General features: G+C 37.1%; 1 protein-coding gene across 1 annotated transcript in view; it reads right to left on the minus strand.

The window, feature by feature from the left end:
* The window catches only part of WAPL (WAPL cohesin release factor), a 72,952-nt gene that overhangs the window by 21,599 nt on the left and 29,302 nt on the right, over positions 1-22,051 (minus strand). The window contains 4 exon segments of the mRNA XM_084525320.1: positions 1,670-1,781; positions 3,747-3,883; positions 4,134-4,286; positions 7,087-7,182. Coding sequence (XP_084381446.1) covers positions 1,670-1,781; positions 3,747-3,883; positions 4,134-4,286; positions 7,087-7,182 — 498 coding nt within the window.

A 22,051-nucleotide genomic window follows, 5' to 3' on the forward strand; every position in this document is an offset into this window, starting at 1 on the left:
AGCACTATCATTGTGACAGTTATCTCCCATCTCCAAAACACGTGACAGAAAATAGCAACAAAACAGCTGTACATTTCTTTTTTTCCCCCCAGTCTATTCATCTTAAATGGATTTGAGACATTCAAGTTGAGCCTAGTGTGAATTATTGTTCTAGAGTTGCCTTGCACTAATACTCAGAAATTTCTATCCATCTTAAAAAGTTTAGTGAAACAACCTCAAAACAACAAGACAGTGAGGTTATACAGATAAGATCACTGTTGAAACATATGACGTCAGTAGTTAAAGCACGTATTTTAGTATTTATTAGTAGTTTGATAAATCAGCGATTTTATAACACCGTAACATACACCAAGAAATATATATTAAAACATTAACTTCCATTTTTTCTTGACAGAAGGAAGCATTTCAACAGATACAATGAAAATAGTGAATATAATCAATGCTTTTTGCTACTGCAGACTAATAATAGCATGCAATTTGCTTTTGAACTGTATGAGCAAGTTCTTTTGAAAAATGAAGGAATAATGGTAACTGTTAAACGACAGCCTAAAATACACTGAGAAAGCTTGTATGTTTTCCAAGTGACTATAGCTGTCCTCTGCAGATCTCTTACAACTCAGTGGTGGTATCTGTCCTGAATAGCATGACTATACTTTATTTATGCTAGTATCACTCAGCACTGTTTTGATAGCTCACAAAATAATGAACACATTGAACTTGGTTCGTGTTTCACAGTTAGCCATTGCTAATTTGTGAGGAATAGGGGAAGAAAGCTTTTATTCTAAAATTAGTGAGTTAGAACTTGATAGCTTTTTCCCCCCAATCACTGTAAGATGCCAAATGCAATCTTTTGAATGTTTATTTCTGTGGGTACAAATTTTTCTTGAGCTATTTAAAAATAATAATAAACCTGACTGGATACACATAACTATCACCTCATTCGAGTAACATTTCCTATGTTCAGCTTTTGTAACAATACTTCAAGGGGTACCCCATAGATGCACAGTTTTCAACCGGTGGGAAAAAAAAAAAAAAAAAAAAAAAGAAAGACATGTCACCCACAAGAACCATTTTCTATTACAGCTGAATTAAGCTTGTAAAACTGTTAAGAAGAAAAGGACAAAATGCTTTGGGTTTTCAAGTCTCAGGTCCTATCAGCATAAAAACTGAAAATTTACCTTTCTGAAATTTATCACAGAACACTGCACACATTCAAGACATCCCACAAATGCAATTACTGCACTGCTCAAGGAAACAAGCCCCAAACATGCAAGAAACCCCACAAAAGCCAGAGAAAAAGAAACAATTCACATTCAAGCAAGTCTGAAGATAAGCACTTAGAGCCATATTTAAATATAAAGAAGATTCCTTTTAAATTTCAAGTATTTTTATTTGAAAGAAAAACGTAGTTTTCCTTCAAATCTATTTTGAAGAAAAAATAAAATGATAAAGCTATTTCTAAAAAGCTTTCTTAAAAAACTGTCCAAGCCTAGAAACATGTAAACAGTGGAAGGGGAATTTGTCATTGGGATACAAATAACTTATTTCTTGTTTCTCTTCAGGTTTCTCAAATGACACTATTGATTCCAGATACACACTGCACTAGATGTTTGACCTTGGAGTAGACAGGTACGGCAAAACTATAATAAAATACACAATCTATCCATACCTGGTGATGTTGGGAATCATCCAGTGTTTTGAAAACCATGGCTACCATCCCATGTGCTCTCAGATGCATTCGGAAGCTGGGCATGGCGCACTTTGTCGCCAAGCTGATTACACTAGAAAAAAAATAATTCTGAATTAGAACAACTAATATCACCATATTTACAAAAACTGTAGCTAAACAAGTCTAAAAAATTACACAACTGACTGTATACCAAGCTTTGTCAGGACGTTTCTTCTAAAACTTGTATAAGCCACCTTTGTAATTGGTAAAGAGACCAGCATTTTATTCAGAAGTTGCTTACCAAACTTTGGCCAAGAACAGGATTTGAAAGCATTCCCTGAACTTGCTTCTTTCAAACAAAACTTGAAATAATTTGGAATAGTTATATTAAAAATGCAATATTAATGGATCAAACATGAAACCAATTTAGAGGCACAGGAGACCTCTGTACAGATTGAGACATGATTAGAAATTATGAACATGAGCTTCCATCACAATCTATTAGTGATCTATTTAATTGACTGATTAGTCGTGCTCATGTCTGACACTACCTTTGCAAGTAAAATACTTAATATTTCTGCATTTATAGTTGATGAAAACAACACCGATGAGGAAAAATCAGAAGTTAATGCAGTGGTCTTATCAATTACAACAGTTCTATTTTTCAAAAAAGACGTTTCTCCCCTATCTTTGTTAGAATTTTGTCTTCTTGTTCCCAGCACAGCCCAACACATGGACAATTAGCAATACATTGCTTTTAAAATGTAAAGTAACATGGGAGTTATACTGGAATCAAGTCGTCCATGACTACCAAGGAAACAATATGAGATTCATACAGTATAGTGTTTTAAAAACAACTAGGCCTTTTTGTCGCCCATCACAGCAGCACCAGTTAGATCTCATCTACCAGCTTCTGATTCTTTTACATCAATTGCTATTGTTACACATGGATTTCATTTACAAATATGACTTCCTTTCCATTTGTTAACTGAAATAAAAAATATTGTAGCGTTTATGTAAATTACACCAATAATAAAATTTTGGCAAGTCAGAAGTTGGTTTAAGGTCTTAGGAAGCTTGCCATATGAGGAAGTATAATGTGAAAAATATTCGTGACTTGTCATGACATTATTAATTTATTTTCAGAACGTAAATGCAAATAGGGTAACAGATTTCTTGAGTTTATACTAAAGCAACATAACTATTTTTTTGAGGAATGCAAAGAATAAGTTGTTTTTATAATAACTCTCCTGAAATCATTAAGCTTTTTCTTATCCACAGCCAAATCACTAAGCATCCTTAACACCCGTGTCTTAGGTTTCAAGTTTTTCCTTTCTCTAGCATTTTATCTGTGGTAAACAGAGAGGCAATTCACAAGTGTCAGAACAGAAGATAATAAATTATGTGGGTACAGAACATCACTAATTAATTTTATGTCCGGAGAATGGAACCCAATATTAAAAATGAATAAACTTTTTCTAAGCCCAACTGTAACATTTTTTACACCAATTTCATGGTAATGTGCAACTGGAACATTAAAAGTGCAGTGAGTACTCCAGACAACTTAGGAAAGCTACCAACTAATACTGAGGTATTACTCAGTGGTTCCAGTGGATGATAGCTATGTTACTTCTCAACAAAGAATGAAGACAACACAGTTGGAGACTTTAGCATATCACCACAGATTAGTTCTAGATTACAGTCAGCACACTTTATAATCTTACAGATTTTATTTTAGAACTGAGGTTTTCTTTAAACACAGTATGCAACTCAAAAATCACACTGAACAAAGTTTTTTTTTGTTTGCTTGTTTTTTTTTTTTTTAATTTAGAGTAAGGCAAACAGGTTTTGCATCTTACTGTGCAGTTTTCTATTTCATCTTTTCATCTCCTTCGTACTAATGATTAACCACAGCCTGTCATCTTCAAGATTATTTTCAAATGTTACACTTCACAGTGGAAGTGCTGGGAAACTAACTACCAAATGACATTTATAAGTTTGTCCAGTTCTTTAATGGATATTTAATTCATTTTTTTATTTAAAAATACGTTCAGTGTTTTATAATAAGATATCTTACCTAAGGCAACGTGTGTTTAGGGGCTGATTGCTCTTCAATCCACTTAGCAAGTACTCAATATCATCTGTGAACTCTTGATTTTCACCAAATTCCACTACATCATTGAAGTGCTTTACATGCTGAACAACAGTGTATAACTGGAAGAGACAAATATTTTGACCTAGGTAAGTTGCTCTTGGGATTGATTATAACCTTAACAAGTACAGTTTTAAATCTATTCAGTTTCAAGGGCAAGGAAACATTAAGAAGTCAAGGAAGGCCATTCAACTGTTTAGATAAAAAAATATTATCTTTAATAGAAAAGCCAAATTTCATTTTGACACTGTTCCTTCAGTACTTAGAATTACCAAAAATTCTTTATCTTAAAAATTTGTTAAGAATACTTACTTCTTTGTCTTCTTTCCTACATTTCAATGCAGTTACTATCTCTTGATAGGGCTGAGTAGGTATTGTCACAGTTTTAATCACTTTGGGAGGTGGTGCAGGAGCCTTAAAAACTCCATCATCTTTATGAATTGCCTCCTTTGAAGATAGCCTTACCTATTAATAAGAAAGTGCTAAAATGGGCAGATGTTTTGAGCATGTAAACATACACTAAATACATCAGGAAACAGTACAGGTGTGCAATTGTCAAACTCACATTTTGGGACTATTTAGTCCTTGCCTTACGCTGCCAAGAGTTGCGTAAGCTGTGTGATAATGTACCTACTCTTAAAAAAATTAACAGTGTCAGAAAGTACATGCATTTTTAAGTACAAAAACCAGTTCTAAGTAGTCAGAAATACTCCAGTGAATTCTGAAACTGAAAAAAAAGGATCCTTTACAGTGGTTCTTTAAGGGTAAGCGAAGCAACAAATCTGACTGTTGCAAAACAATTATTTGTTGATAGTTACAGGTATCTTACCCCCTCAAACTGGAGCTTCCAGGATTGAATTGGTGGCTATACTGAACCGCCATTAAGCCCAATGGTCTGCATACGATCACAGCACTGAGGAATCATTGTCTCAACAAATCTTGAGCTGAAAAACTATGACTACTGCTCTCATTTTTAACTACTGGAGGCTACCACACAGTTGTACTCTGGGTATAGCTATCAGAAACTAACGTCACCAACCTGACACTCCAAAGTGTATTTTGTCTGCAGGTAGAAGACTCCCAACATCATTTTTGTAGTATCATAATTCTCATACAAGTAAGGAAAGCATGGTGAAAGCCTCAAATAGGTGTTTTCCATACACTGGCCTTGTACATACATGCATTACTAGTATTTTTTTTTTTTTTTTTTTTTTTTTTTTTTTTTTTTTTTTTTTTTTAGAAAAAACATACTACAGCAAAACCTGTTTAGAACATGCAACAGGTAGGAAAGAACTGAACACAGGCACAGAATACACAGCAACTGTTACACACTCCAGGGGATATAAGAGATGAAAACCTTATTGCTGTACACTGTACATTAGCAGTCAAAATTAAGATAGAAGCCAAAACAACCTGGTATATTAACAAAGTATTCATTCAACACTGCCTCTATCAGCGTGCAGCACTTCAGTATTTGCTCTGGCGGCAAAAAGATAATAAACCACCCTGAAAAGCTGGCTTAGAGCACTGAATGAAGGACTCTGGTCTTAGTTTATGAAAGCAGTAGATCCACTGAAGGGTAATGATCTCACCCAAGTCTTGGTTAAAGGCTTCCCCTTCAAAACAAATTCTAAGGGAGTTTGGAGAGGCCATAAGGAAGAATATTTGGCACATACAGTTTGCATGTTATAGTTTCTCACCCTAAATTGAAAACAAATTTATCCGTATCTTTATAGCTAACAAGTATGCACAGAAATTGAAGAGGCAGGATGATCGGTGCAGTAATTCCTGCTGAACATTTGGAACAAGGCTCATTCCTCATTACTCTCAAGTCTTGATCAGGCACACAGAAATCGATGTTAAAAGAATGTGACTGAAGTAACTTCAGGTATACTTCATCCCATCGGGAGCACCCACAAACAGGTTCCCTAAGTAGTTTGTTCAGTCAAACCTCTGCCATATTACTTAATTAATATACTGATGGTTCCAAATTGGAAGTTTGACAAAAGATAAAATGTCTTGTTTGAATATGGATGATCCAGACATTCTACTAATCTGAAGAGGATATATTCAAAGACTGTCTGAGAAGACTTGGACAAAATCTGCCTTAAAGTTGTCTATCAGAGTAGTTCATAAAAGTCAGTATCAATACAAAGGTTCAGCGAGCAATTAAAGCTTCAGTTCAAATGCACACACTTCAAATTGAGCAGGGAGTTTAGTTTGTTTGTTTGTTTTTAAAAGGAAAAAGCCAGGGCTGAAAATTCTGCTCTTCTCAAAAACTACTGCTAATAGTTACTTCAATATGAATCATCTGTGTTTTCCAGGCAGTGCAGTTAACATTGAAGAAAGGCTGTTCTGAATAAAGTGAGGACAGCAAAAACAAACAAACAAACAACAACAAAAAACACACACACACAAAACAAAGAGCTATCAGAACAAAGCACACACAGGTAGAAATAAAAAAAAACAAAACCCAAACTGGTGACAACAAAAGCTGAAGACACATCAGTGCTAGAATAACTGCATTCTGATTTCTGTTCTCATGCAAGAAACACCACAAATTAAGTGACGTTTGCTGACAATATACAATGTCCTCCTAGCCTAACCTGTAACAGCTTTTACATGTACTTAAGTCCAAGACCCTGGATTCTCAGAGTCTAAAAGCAATCCAAAAATCATTACCTTAAAGCTCTAAACAAACACTGTTTTTTGAAGATTTTTTTTTAAGAATTGTTTTCATCTCTTCTTAACACCTTGTATGCATGTTTATATCTGATATGTTAATATCAGTCTTTCTATGTATATAAAGAACATTTCACCTCTCCTATACTGCTAAAGGCTCTAGTCAGATATTGACTAAACTTTACTCCACCATAAAGGTAAAATAAATAAAATCTCTCTACAGATTTTTTTCTTTTTGACCTACAAATTGCTGATTTTTTATGGGTATTAGCAAGTTAATTCTCACAGGAGACGAAATGGAGTCCATTGTTAGAAAGCTTAACTTCAGCAGGCTAGGGAACACAATTCTGAGTATTTTTTAGGTATCTACAACTTAAAATGATACAGAAAATACCATTGTAGCTTATTTCCACTACAATTTCCTTTTCTTTCAAATACCCAGTGGCTCACATCACAAAGTGGACTTCATTCTGAATCACTGTGACATTACCAACTATCAGTAACTTCCATTGGTTCCAAAGAATACCAGGGAATCTTAAATGGAGACTTGCTAAACTTGAGAAAAAATAAACAGTCTACTTACTGGGACACTGGGAGTTTTCAAAACTGGTGGTACTGGCAGAGCCTCTGATTCCGGCTGGTTCCAGTGTCTAGCATTATATACAGCTTTTGTGGGAGACTACAAGATAAAAAATCAAAATGTTTTTATGCAGATTTCTTTGTAAGCACTATATACTTCAAAAATGGCTACACCAAGAAAAGAGACAAAGTAAAAAGTAAAATGAGCTTCATTCTTTCCTTTCTCTCATCTTAGCAACACAAGTTTTCATTCAAATTCTCAATATAGTACATATCAGACAATCTGAAAGGCTTTGAAGCATCTTATGGGTTTACAGACATGTGGACCTTTACAAATGGCAAAAAACAAATGGCTAAAATATTTCAGAGTTTTTTTCCCTTTTAAAATTTGTTCAAATACAAAAGGTCTGCAACATTCCTAAAGACAAAAACAGCTACTGAGAAAAAAAATTGACAGTAAACACCACATCAGTAGGAATTATGAATAGTTTGGAATCAACATGCAAAATCAACCTAGATCTTGATGCTTGGAAGAACTAAAAATACTGAAATAAAATGCCTTTATCCATATTGATAAATTAAGCTTATTTTTCCTGCCCGAAGATGTGTCAAGACAAATCAAAGATGTAGCAAAATTTACCGTCTTTCAATTTGGGGGAAATACAATTTAAGTCTTTGAGGAAGCTACGGCAGCATTGTAGTTCTAGCACATGAGTTTACCAATCTAATTACATAACGTATTTCAGACTGATGCCATTATAATTTTCCACTATTTTCCAATACTGCGTAAATTATTTAATTACATAAACTTCTCACATGCTCCTATATAGTATTTTACATGTGGAAAAATATTTTTAGAAGTTGGGCACTAAAAATAATTTTCTGTCAAAATGTGAGCCATGTGTAGCAAACCCAGCAGAATCATCTACTGATTCCACACTACTCTGTGAAGTGTAACAAAGCTTTAGCATTTCAAGAGCTGGTAAGCAGATTTTGTAACTCGGGAGTTTCTACATTACTGTTAAAACCCTGTTGTGCTACATCCTTCCATTCTTTACAAGAGAAAGGCCTGACTATCAAAACCTGGAAGAACACTAACAGAACGAAAATCTCAGCTGAGTTTCTCAGAGCCCAAAAGATCTGTCAAGCCCTAAATCATTTTAGTCTCCAAGCAAGCAAAATGCCTCTTTTCCTCCTACGCTGTGCTTTGTCCTGGTCCTAAGAAACTTACCTTAGTTGATTTTTGATTTTTATTTTTTAAAAGCAGAGCTCACGTACCAAACAGCAGCAATCATCCAATTGTTTTAGCAGTTTTATCTATTTTCCAAAGTAGCTCTTTTAAACCAGACACTTTCAGGTGACAGATATAAAAAGTCTTTCAGCAGCCACACATAGCCACAACAGTCACAGACAGCCATAACAAAATAAAGTTTTTGTAACAGTTTCAAAGTTTGAACTTTCCCATGTAGCAGAAGCACTAATTGACACCATTTCCTGACAATTGCACCAGGCTCAAAGAGTTAAAATGAGAAACTTAAAACAGTTCATGCTGCTACAGTTATGAACAAAACTGTACAAAAATCAGGAAAATGGTGCTGTATAGAAAATACGGGACTGTTGACACAGTGGTTAAGATGTGTTATCCCCCATGCATTTCTGATTAACAAGTTCTTGCCATGAACTTGAATAAGGGTTTGTGGTGAACAAATGAGAGAACTTCGTAATAAAAGATGCCTTCCTAAATCAAGAAAAATACAATGCTTCAGAAATGTCTGTAATGACAATGAACCACTGGATGATTTCTACACATTCACTTTATTATTTAATCTGTGGAAGAGCTGTGAAGAGTATCGCAGTGCATGCTTTATATTGTGGCAGAGAGGGTGCAAATTTCTGGGCACCTTATCCTGATCAAGCTGCCACAGGGCTGGTTCAGGCTGGATATCAGGAAGATGTTTTTCACCCAAAGGGCAGTCCCGCACTGGAATGGGCTCCCCAGGGACACAATCACAGCACCAAGCCTGTCAGAATTTAAGAAGCGTTTGGACTGTGCTCTCAGTCCCATGGTCTGAATTCTGATTTTTGGGTAGACCTGCATGGAGCCAGGAGTTGGACTCGAAGATCCTTGTGGGTCCCTTCCAACTCGGGATATTCTCTGATTCCATGATGTAAGGGGTAATTCAAAGAAATAACACACTGTGAAATAACCAGCAAGGAAGTACAAAGTATATTTAGTGCCAGGTTCAGCTTAGTGTGACTGCTGGTGAAAAGATCATGCAGAATTCTTATTAACTTTGCAGGGAAGCTTAACTACTGCAATTCTGACAACAGCGTACTGCGTTACAGCTGCCAAGGTCCTGTTAGCACAGGATGCTCCTTATTACTCGTCTCAAATCTCAGATACAACCTCAAATGGTATTCTAGCCCTGCTTAAAGGATACAAACACAGCAGTATTACTCAGTTTGCTGTCTGGTATGGATGTGGCAGGGAGATGCCGCACACGCGTGAGGCTGGGCAGAAGTGCCTCCTGGACTCGTGCCCACGACGGACTGAGGCAGGCTCCATTGCTGCTGCACGACTCTTGATTTTATGAAGCTCGGGGAAGAGCTCGGGGTATGTGCTCACCTGGTGCAACAGGTTTTTGCTAGCACCACACCTGCCTGCGCTTCTGGTTTCCTCAGGCCCTGAGCACTGTGACAAACCCAGCACGGCCCTCGGCAGGCGCAGGAGCAGCACAGCCACACGAGGCCCAGCACAAGAGGATCTCCATCGCCTCACCTCAGGAGGCTCACCTCACCACAGGCACTTGGGCAGCAGGTGGGCCGGCCCTCGCCCACTGCCAGTCCGAAGTGTTAGCAGCCTTGGGGTTGAAATGAGCTTTACTCACATGATTTTCTTTAACCCCTTTCTCAGATGAAAAGCTGGGATATCCCAGAGTGTTTTGTGACATGTAATTTTGCAGCTTGCTTTGGTACTAGCAACACGATATACAGGAAATACGAATTTTATGTGAGAAATCAAGTAATGCCAGCAATAAACATCTGCTTCAAGAAAAGATGGTCTACATTTAAAAGTTACCTTTTAACAGAGCCCAAACTGTAACTGAAAATGGTAATTACTTAAAAATCAAAACTCAATGGAAGATGAGTTTTTGGCTCCTCTCCCTAGTCCTACCTTGCCCTTCTAAATCCAAGTGATTTCACCTGTGATCCCAGGACTCCCCAGTCAGCTACATCCTGGCTCACACTAACAGCTCAGCCACCACAAACACTTGCAAAAAACAAAACAAAACAAAAAAACAAACATATTGTTTCCAAAGAAATATTTTCTACAACAGAATTTTCTAGAAATATTTTCTAATCAATTATGCAGATGTCTTGGAGCCTCTCACACTCACACAGATGTAGGCATAAACATATCCCTCCTTTGCAACCACTTCTTAGAGCAACCTTCACATTTTCCCTTTTGACACACACAGATAAATTTTCAAAACAATTGCAAAGAAACAGCATCGATACCGACCAATCTGTAAGCACTGCGTCGGCTTGCTTTAGATTACTGTAGCCAGGGAAAGTAACACAGAAAAGATCAAATGAAGGCTGGTGAACAGTTTTCAGATGCTTGATCACACACACAATAAAATAGCTGCTCAAATGCTTGTGATAACAAGCTTCTCTGAAGATGCAACATCGGTATGTAAGGAGAAGTAACTTTATAAACTGTCTCTCTTAAAGACAAGACAACCTTGCAATTATTCAAATAATGCAGACTTGTCTTCCAGAATTCCTCCTCTCAAGATTAACTTCGAAGAGATGCAAGTGGATGTACATCACTCCTTTGAATTCTGTGTTTGTAAGGCAAATAAGCTCTGCGATATTAATCAGCTGTAAGAGCTTCTGCTGATTAGCTGAGTTTCCCTTTTCATATGTAGAGCACTGACAGCTGTTTACACACAAATAGATATCTGAAAGAGCGCAAATATTCCTGTGATGGTGTAAAGAGTATTATACCATGGGACTCTGCATGTGGCTCTGAGGGGTGAGCTGGGATGAAAAATTGTAACTAATGCCGGGGATTTTTACAAAATGAATGGGGTTGTCAATTTTATAAATATCATCTCCAAAGAGCATAAACTGTGGTTCATGCTTAACCTCTCATCCCTGAAAGCTTCAAAGCCGAAATTTTAAGAGTTGGCATTCTTCACATATTGATGAGGCACTGCCTGCCATTCACGAATGTAAGAATAGCAGAAAATAGGAGGCAGGGACATGAGTCATTCTGAAAATACTAGCAAAACAAGAAAGACAGCAGCTATTTGCAGGCAAGAATGTTTCCAAGGTAGAAGACAGTGGGAAAAAACACGCATTTTTAATAGATATCCTGATAAATGCATTATTTATATTTGAAGGGCATTTAAGACAACCACATACCAGATGCTTGTCAAAACTACAAGAAAAAACTCCAAATAAATACAAGTATTTTATTATTTATCACTAAGGATTCATAGTCATTAAGAGCAATGCTCTCTCCTGAATGTCTTGCTTTGAGGAAGAAAAAAATATAACAAATATGTTATGCAAGAAAACTATTCATAAGGGACTGTTTCTTTTGAAAAAGGGAAGGAATGAACATCCATTCAGAGCAAAGAAAAACAAATTACACTTCAAAATAGGAAGATGGGATATCAGTTCAGCACAGCCTCAACCATGTGTCTGTAAGACAGAAAAGTTAATCTAGACTTCAGGTAAGACAGCAGGTTCAAACAGTAGTTAAAAACAAGAAGTAAAACAGAACCCAGCCATTTGTTCAGTCCTTAATGTGAATCGCATCTCCATTATTTGGATCAGAGCAGCAGATTAGTGCCAATAAATCACCTCTGGGTCCCACAGACCGCTTAATCATGAGCTGCTATACCATTCAGAACAACAAACAAAATTAGGTTTGCTTTAACACTATCTACAGAAACATCTATACAGCTAGAATCGGTATCTAAGCTCTTTTGTTCGCGGGGACAGAACAGCTGTTGTTTTTCAACACATGAATGCAAAATTCCCAAGTTACTGGGAATAGCTCTGTGGACACCTCTTATTAAAGACCAGTGTCACGAGAGTCCCTTCATTTTCAATCACTCTTGCAAAACATACATTTATCTTCAGATTGTCTCATATAAAATCTGTTTTGAGCCGGGCTGTAAAAATATTTTCAACATCTAGACACAGTGTTCCCTTACAGGATTCCAAAGCACTGATATGACAGACTACAATACTGCCATATCCAATTCTTCTACTTGTGCTACATTATTGAAAATCACTTTTAATGTTTACATAAAAAAACTGCACTACAATGGGAAAAAGCTCCTTTATTGTTATTAAATATTGATCTCCTTTAATATTTTAAATACTGATGTTTTAATAATAACAATGTCCTTTAATGTTTTCCTCAACATATCTCTATAAAAAACAAACATGTCCATTAGTTACTTCGGTATTATGTGCTAATTATATTTGGAAAGGTGATCTGATGATTCTGAAGTGAAGCAAATTCTGAACGTTTTTACTTACTTTGAGTGGAGTAACACTTAAAACAGATCCCACTAATTTGAACGGCTCTGGAGACTTGCTTGACACACAGATTGCTTCACAATCACTGATAACAGTTTTCTAGAGAAACAGTCTATGTGATCCATACGTATGCCTTTGAACTGAACACAGAACAGTGACCACTGGGACTGTGGGCACTTTGTGGTTCTGTAGAGGCTGAAAGAAATGGAAGAAAAAAGATCCCAAGGAACAAGTGCAAGAGCCAGACAGTCTACTACAGGCTATCCAAAGTGTTTCTTCCCTTTTCTCCATCTTCTCTGTATCCCTCCTCTTTGTTAATCACTACTCTCCCTACATACATGCTGTACACAAACGTGTGGGCACATGGCTGAACAGCTACAAGCTGGTCATCAGACAAGGTTTCAGAGTACCAGCAGCAGAAATAAATGGCACTGAAGCTTTCTTTGCATCAGCTTTCTGAAGAACTGCAAGATGTTTTCTCTTCCTCATAGCTGAAAAGGAAGCCTACGGGACACAACGAGATGGGTCAAACATCAAAGCAGAACACGATAATTAACTATTAAAAACAGGGTAACTTGATCAACATGAGACACATCCTTTAACAGAATGAAATAAGGGTCTGTATGCTGCTTACACCCAGTGTCATCAATGCTGGTCAGCTCGGAAGAAGAAGCCATATGGTTATTGTTACCAACGTGTCCTGAAACCTACGTTAATTCTAATTAAAAGGGACAGGGTACAACAGGTTAGACATCACCTCAAATCAAGAGAAGAGAAAAGCTACCAGCCAGCAAGTATCCGTACTGCCATATTTACTGACAAACACATCCTTGCATACACTGTTAGTTCTGCCCACTTTATTGCTACATACAGACAGACAGACATGATGTTGGGCCCTCAGCACAAAGTGTTTCACACTCAAGATTTGCTCGTGTCGTGTTGCACTGTTACCTAATGTAAATAAAGGCCCAAGAGAGCTGAGGGAACCAGCCATGCTCATACAGCGTATAGGAGCTGCGAGAACAATTTTGCATATTCATCCACATACCAGTTAAGCTCCCATTGGCAAACGGAACTGCTATGATGTTTTGCTCTCTTAGTGTTTTTGGCATTTTAGAACTCTATAGGACTGAGGCCTTGTGTAGCAAAGTATTTAATTTATCCTACAGTTATCCTGTAATGCCTGATTTACTAAAACACAGTTAATTACAGCTGGGGGAAAGGGGGGAGGGTGGGACACACACAATGTAAAGATGCAAGAGACAATCTGGTTTCAAAATAAATGATCTGTGGTTCTTGACTAAGAAGAGTTAGTAACAGTAGGAGCTGGAAGGATAAAATACAGCTTCCACTCAAGCTGATATTCCTGAAAAGTGGAAAGTACACACAAGGGGAAAAGGATTCCCATACCTACTACTCCCACATTTCCTCCTCATCCCTGTATGAGGACTTGGCCTATTACCTTCACGCTGCACTTGGCACCCCCAAGAGCCAAAGCCATGCCTCAGCTGGTAACCCCTTCCTTGATGCCACACGGGAGAAATGGGACTGCTGAGCAGAAGTCTTGCTCTACTTACAGTAATAATATAAGAAAAAATGTTAATAATAAGCAGTAGGAAGTCAGTATGAAACACATACGCTTAGCACAGAACCTGTTTTTTCAAAGGTTTACTGAAATAACCATATCAATATAAAACTGGTTTTAATTAATTGTTTTAGAAGCACTTTTTTTGTCTTTTACTTTACTAAATTCGTTTTTGTTTCAGCAATATAGAAGTTGCTTGAAGTACACAAACTGTTTATCATTGGTTAGCACTTAGAACAGCTCATCAGTCATTCATTATTGCAACTAATAGTTTTTGGACAAAACACAAACCCCACAAAAACAGTTGAGGCTCAGGACTGGGCAGACCATCTTCCAGAAGCATCAGCCAGTAAATGAAAGGAATTTACTGCAGAAGCAGCAACATGCTGTCACAGGTTGTCAGATCCGACCACTGCTGTTTGTCAAACTGCTGATGAAACAGACTGCTGGCTTAACACGGCTCTGATCAAAGCCAGGCGTTCTACAGAATATTTTGATTGTCAAAATTCAGCTCAACTCCTCAACATAGTCAAAGTAGCAAATATCAACTAATAATCTTTCCTGTTACAAAAATGTTATTTTGACATTCTAAATTAGGATGCAGAAAAACAGTTCAATGTGTTTAGCATCAGCTATTTAAAAATCACCCAAAAGTGCTCTGCTATATCTCTTCATCCTTCTGGTGGGATACTTTTTCCTAATGGTTACGCAAATTAAGCATAAGCAGTTGTTTTTAGTATTAGTTCTGAGCAGTCTACTCTGACCGTATGGTTAAATTTATGGAAAGGGTTACGACTGATGTAGCACAACTGTAGAATTACATTTCCACTGCTGTTTTTCCAAAGACTATTCACTTACATTAAGCTATGGAAAAATAATTAACCAAAACCAGCTGAGGTTGTAGCATTTAATCTTCACATATATTAAATATCAAATCTAAAAGAGATCTTTAAAACATTCGGTTTGAATTGGGGAAATGCAGATTCACTTGCAAGCAAGCAAAAATAAATGTTTCTTGCAGGATATCTTCAATAAACATCTACCGTAAAGTATCACACGAGCTCAGTGGAAAACTACAGCTCACCACAGAGTTTCTTTGCCCTCCCACACACAAGTCATTGCCTTGTGAGCCATAAGATTAATTAGTCAAACCCAGAGACATGCATGGTTTCTTACTTATTCAATTTCAAAATTCTTACAAAGATCAGGCAGAAGCATTTCATGTTGGACTGCAAGTAAACCTAGACACAGCATTTCTTTCAAGCTAATATTTATGGCTTCTAGTCAGCATGAAGCACCAGGGGAAAAAGCTCACATCCGCCTGTAAAATATCTCATGGTTATACGCTGAAACTTGCATTACCACAACTCCTATCAGGAACAACAGGATCACATATAAGTTTTATTTTCAAGGACTGACAATTTCTCACAGTGCCTAAAATTTGTAACAGAAATACGGAAGAACTCGATAAAAACCTAATCAGAAAAAAATTGCTCATAGCACAAGAATGATGCGATCAAATAACAAGCTACCTGCTATTTGCAAATCACACTGAAGTCATGCAAGGAAAAAAATATTTTTTCGCTGGCTCAGCACTAAGATAGCCAATTTACCTGGAAATTTGTGCTCTTCAAACAGCAGAGATTTGACACACCCTTCCAATTGATTGATCCAAAAAACATGCTTTGATAATTCATACAAGTTTCTGTATCCTGCTGCAGCAAAACACAGCACTTACTCCTAAAATTCAAATAAAACATGAAGCATGTCTAGAGGGTTATGACTAAACCAGGTCTATCTTGGCCACAGAGTTCAGAAGCAGTCTTTGGGCTAAGCCACGTCTGAATTCAGCAGTGATTTCATTCATGTATTCAACATTACTGTCAAGCCTGAATCTATTAATGCCACTTGATCAAAGTAATGCATGTAATCCTCCTAACGCCGGCTGTGTTTAGTGAGCATTTCTCAGTTGCAATGTTGACTTAACCAGGTTAAGACGACTTAATTCTTCTTCCTTGGTTCCCTTAACTGAGCAGATACAATTGTCCACAGTCTCCTTGTGAACCAGACTATGATTTGTGTTAAATGCTTCCTTTTACTGGGTTATTTTCTAAACACACATCAGTTCCTCACGTAAGTTCAATGTGTACCTTACGGTCAGTTCAGTACCTTATGAAACTGCAGGAAGAAGGGGAAAAGAGTGAGCAGGTATGGCAAAAGCACAGCCAAGTCAGCTTCATCAAATACTCCCGTCAAGTTTCTTTTTTTTTTTTCTTCCCTCCTTTTTCAGCCAAAACATTCCTAGAATTTTCTTTTAGTTTTTAATGCACCACAAGATCAACTTTTCCTAGCTAACGCATTCTATGCTAGGAATAATTTAAGCAATATGCTATATATTAAAATCAATGGAACAGCTTTGCAAGGGGAACTTCATGGTCCAGCACTTGAGTGAGTGGCACAAATGAAACACTGTGAGAGTGTCAGTGGTGAAGAGGTTTTTCCATACCTTTTCCCACACAATCCAACGACTGTGTAACAAGAAACACATAGCTGTTTTTTCTTCATCCCACTCACTGTGTACATCAGGCAGATGTATTTTACAGTCACAAAACAGATTTTCTAGGGGCAAAATCTCAGCACAAGTTTAGAAAACTTCCTTCTTAAAGTAAGTTTATCAGAAAAAGAGAAGGAGATACTTAAGGCAGTTTAAATTTGTTTTTAAACATCCAGTTGCCATTTCAAGAGTAGTTAAGAGAAATGTACAAATTTTAACTGACATCACAAGTCCTTAATAAGTCACATTAATTTTTAATCTGAACACTTGCCCATGAATCCCTGATGCAGACCATGCACGTTGCAAGTACTCACTTCCTCATGTTTCCAATTGTAACAAGTAGAAATTTTGTTCTCTCAGGAAAGTGACAGTTCAGTACTTTTGTACTGAAGTGAATTCTGTCAATACTAGCACAGAAGCTTTATGAAATATACTCCAAAGTTTTACAGTATATTTTAAAATAGCGCAAAAAAAAAAATCCACATCTAAGAAGTTAATTCCAAAAGGCTAATTTCCAAAGTTACCTTATTCTAGAGCACAGAACCACTGAAATCCTGACACAGCACTGACCTAGTACCTTGAAATTTCACACTACTTGTCCCCCAACAGAAGCTGTTCAGGTGCGTGTCTACTTGAAGGAGAGCTCTTGTTTTCTGTTATACTTGCTTTGTCCTACTTCATGTGACACAGTAAGTTCCCTTATGTCTTAGCAGCAATGGAGAGCACCAACAGGATTAGAGTCTTTCCCCTGGCCCCTTAAGCTGAAAGACTTCCATATTTTTTAATTAAGGTAAGTAATTCTATTTACAATCTTATGCTAGAATATGGCAAAGGTAATCCATATTCACCTTGCCTAGACTGGCCTCCCATAGACCAGCACAATGTTACAGGGCATTCTGATCACACATTTAAGGTTTAACAGCAGAGGACAATCCCAAAACCCATTCAGAGGACCTAGTGGTCCTAAATGGCATGCTGGACAAGAGAAACACTGAGCTGATAATGTAGCCCTGGCACAGAATACCAGACATAGTCATCAACTTGTTAAGGATAATCAAAAGATTAAGTGTGAGGATAGACTACTTCTCTCTTCTCCATTTCTAAGGCTTTATTCCAGCTTCCTATTTAGTGGCATGGCATAAGACCCCTGAGAACTGTACTAAGTACTCCCACAGAACTGACTTTTTGTTATTTGCTGACTCCAGCCCAAATTTGTGGTGAGACAGGCAGAAAAAAAAAAAAAAAAAAAAAAAAAGGTCCCTATTTTCAAGTCTTTAGTCTTGACTAGATTTGGAGCACCACAACCAAAAAGCTCTTGCACGCTTGAGAATTAGTTTCATCTGTGGAAGGCAAACCAAGCCCTGCAGGACCAGTAGGTAAGCATACCACAGGCACACAGAGCTCCCTGACTTACTACCTGGACAGTGAGTTACTGAACAAGTTGAACTAAATTCGTAGACAGCTGCAAACAAACTTCTGTAGATGTTACTCATGCAGGCTTCACACCCATAATTTGCAAGTCATGTAATGCTAATATTTATATGCTGTAAGTACATAATTAAGTTGCTACAGTACATAATATCCCCCTTGTAACTCAGGCTCAGGATAAAGAGTATTAAGTCACTTAAAAGCAGAATTCAGGTTAAGGTTCTACATACGTAAAGTACACACTATTGCAACTTTTAAGCTCATTATGTGTATGAATAGTCAATGATTTTAGTGAGGTTGCTTATATTAAAAGCAGTTTTTGAAACACGTATTTGCTATTGACATTAGAAGCAATCATTAATGTCTGTAATCGTTCATTACAACATGCCCCAAATTTCAAGAACTGGACTTGAACATTGGAGTGTGACAGCTGGATTTCAAAAAGCACGGATGTTAGCAAGAGCCCTACTGATTACAGACTAGAAAAAAAATCTTCAGCTTTCTGGATCTACTGAAGTTTAACAATACCACCTGTTGCTTCCTGAGTAATAGCGCTGTTTACTTTTCAGCTCAGCATGACACAAAGTGCCATACCTCTAACATCACCACCTAGCAGAAAATAATTAATACTTTAACTGCTAGTTCCTGCAAGAAAGAAAAAAAAGAGGAGAAGGTGCAAGAATTTTATTTTACTGTATTTTTAATAAGATCAGGTAGTTAAGGTCAGACTAGTACTTTTAGTTCATTTCTTTCCCTTCCCAGAAAGAAAATTCCATTAAAATAGAATTGAGATTAAGAGTTTATATCTATAATTTAGGACGATAATTATAGCACCTCTAATTACCACCAGAAGCTTTACAAGCTTTTTTTTTTTTATTATTATTATTAACTCCATGTAACAGCTGTATGATTAGAGAACATTAAAGTTTAAAATCTGAATTGCAGTTACAGCTATTTCTACTTCTATGTCCATTATACCACTGCAGGGTCAAAAAGGTTGCTTAATTCTCACGTCACACTTGAATTAAGTGTATTCCCAACTGAGAATCTTCCAGAGTTGAATCAATTTTTCCCCATATAATACAATACTGCTGTAAGGTTTTCCCCACATATACATTCAAAATTAAAACAGTTCTCATACAATCCCTCAAGTATTTCAAGTACAGATATTCAAAAACAAAATAAAAAGTTATCATAGACTAGAATGTGAGGTATATTAGTACTTAAGCACACACAAAATCCATATTCAGCAGAACACCCAGAGCTGTTACACACTGCTGAAAATACAGCAGAACAGGTTCAGTCAAATTTACATTCTCAGTACTTCAGTTTCTCAGTCTGCTCTAACATGTTCCCTGAGAAGAAGCTGATCTTTTGTAAAAAAGATTATCAGCAGAAGCAGAGGAACTCCCATTTTAAAGAAATATTTCTGTTCTTTAAAAGAAACCTTCCTCACTTATCGACAGCCTGACTTGAGACTCCAGAAGCAAGAGTTGGCAGCTGAGGGCTCCTCGTTCTGCCCAAAGTCACCAGGCACCAAGAAGCAGTACTTCTCTTCAAAAGGGCATTACAACTGAAAATACTTAGTGGTCACGCAGCCCCTGAAATCAAATTATTCCCGTGTGTGTTTTGAAAAATATTACAGATTTGTCCTTCTTCTTCTACCCACGAATCCACATTTGATGCGAAAAATAATTATATATCAACACAGCTGGGGGGATAAAAGAGATGACTTAGTTCTCAAAACGAACCAAAAAAATGTAAAATACTTGAAGTGAAGATACTTTGCAAGAAATTAACTAGTTTTATGAGATCTTTTAGCATTACACATCAAAGGAAAAAATAAATATATTTTTAAAAATCTCTTAGAATTGCTAGACTACTGAACAAACTCCTCTGCATACAGAAGTTTATATTCAAGCATACAACTGCTGGGTCTTGTAAAACTTAAGGAAATCAAAGTCAAAGACAAAATATACAGGCTTTTCCCTCTCCAGTTCCCTCTCTCTCTTATTACCCCAGTTCTGGATTGCAACAACTGTGAGACAACTACACTCTAGTCCAGACAATGGGAATGTACAATGCAAAAAGCATGTTAAAAGGCCTCAGGTGCTAAAAATAGGTGTCTTAGACAATTGTCATAAAAACTTCATTTAATGGAAATCACATGGATCCCGGTACTGTAAACTTTCAGCTGAACAGCTGAACATAATTTTCGCTGTATGCACTTCAAAAGCCTCAAAATACTGAGTGACCTATAATAACAGGTAAGATAAAATACACCTAGCATTAGCAAAATAAGCAAGCTCTGTTCACAATGTGAAATGGCAAATTCATACTGAATGCTACACAGTTGGGGTATACGGTAGCATGGAATCTGGGGATGCTTTTCTTTTTTAAGAAAAAAAATCTTACTTTCCATGTGTCAAAAGCACTTGTCCTTATAAAGACACCAATGCCAAATTGAAAGGTTTGAGGTTCAATCCTCCAATGTGATACATATGGCTTAATAGAGAGAAGAAATAAGTCTACACAGCATCTAACAGTGCTTTTTCTTAAGCATCATCTAGAATGGAATGTATCAAGGTTGTGAGTTACCATTGCACAACCCATGAGTTCAGACTTGAATCTGATACTCCCAGTAACTGACGCAAGAACTTTCTCACTGGAAGAAAGGTTTCCTTTTCCACGTTTAAGGTGTAATCTTACAAAACAACGATTATCCAAGCACAGATATAAAGTGGGACAAAAGGCCTGTTTAACTATAGAAGAACATTAACACTGAAGAGCTGATTAAAATAAGAACTTGGTCTAAGTATTATTACTCACCCGCTTTGGCCCACTAAAAATCTTCCTGGTGTTTTCCTTAGATTTATCACCTTGTTTATTTGTGGATTTTTTATTGCCTTCAGGCACACCGGATGCATCCTCTGAGAATTCCAGAAGCTCTGCAAAAGGAAATAAGTATAAAACCTTACTGAAAGTTGTTGAACTGTTAAAGCATTTATTGCATCTAACATTTCAACGTGTAACTTCTGAAGTCATGTAACAATCAAACACTCTTCACCATAAACTCAGTTTTCAGCTCAATCATAGCTCTTGGCGGAGCTCATGTTTACTGACTGGAGAAGTCATAGCACGCAGGTGATGCATTACAAGGTACACTGCCTAAATCACTATAGCACCACTAGCCCAATGTATAATCTTCAAGTTATTATTTCCCCATACATACGTGCACTCCTCTGAGTTCCAGGTCACAGCTTACATGTGCTTGTTCACAGCTTACAGCCACAGCCAAGCAGCAGATAAATTAAACTGCAGCTGAGGTTCTTGTACTGAGAAGTACAAGACTGAGAGAATTACATTTCTTACTGCAAGTACAGGAATGAAGAATTGACCTTACTTTGCGTCTCATGAAGGCAACCTGCTTATATTTGCTTATGCTGTTGCAACAGTAATAAAGAAATGCAGCCATCAGTTTGGCAAGGAGTCAGCCTGAAGGCCCCCAAAATGGCCTTCCGCTGTAATACTTACTTCCTTTATCTGTATTTCTATTCACCAGTTTTGCACTATAAACCTGCAATTCACTGATCTAATTAAACCCTTGTCCTATTTCTTTTTCTCTAAACTTGTGTTGTTTCAAAGCATTATCCCTTGGAGAGCAGCTTATGTTCTTTGACTTGGCACAAACCAGAAGTTACCATAAAATTTCAAACCAGAAATGAAGACAGGCACAGAGAAGCACTGTTTCATCTGATAAACCATGTAGAAAACCTATCTATTCCAAAGCAGCTGCTATTTGAAAGCTGCACTGCAAAAATACAAGCAGGTTGGATCAGT

Source organism: Aythya ferina (genome assembly GCF_964211825.1).
Source record: "Aythya ferina genome assembly, chromosome: 7".
In the NCBI taxonomy this organism is placed as follows: domain Eukaryota; kingdom Metazoa; phylum Chordata; class Aves; order Anseriformes; family Anatidae; genus Aythya; species Aythya ferina.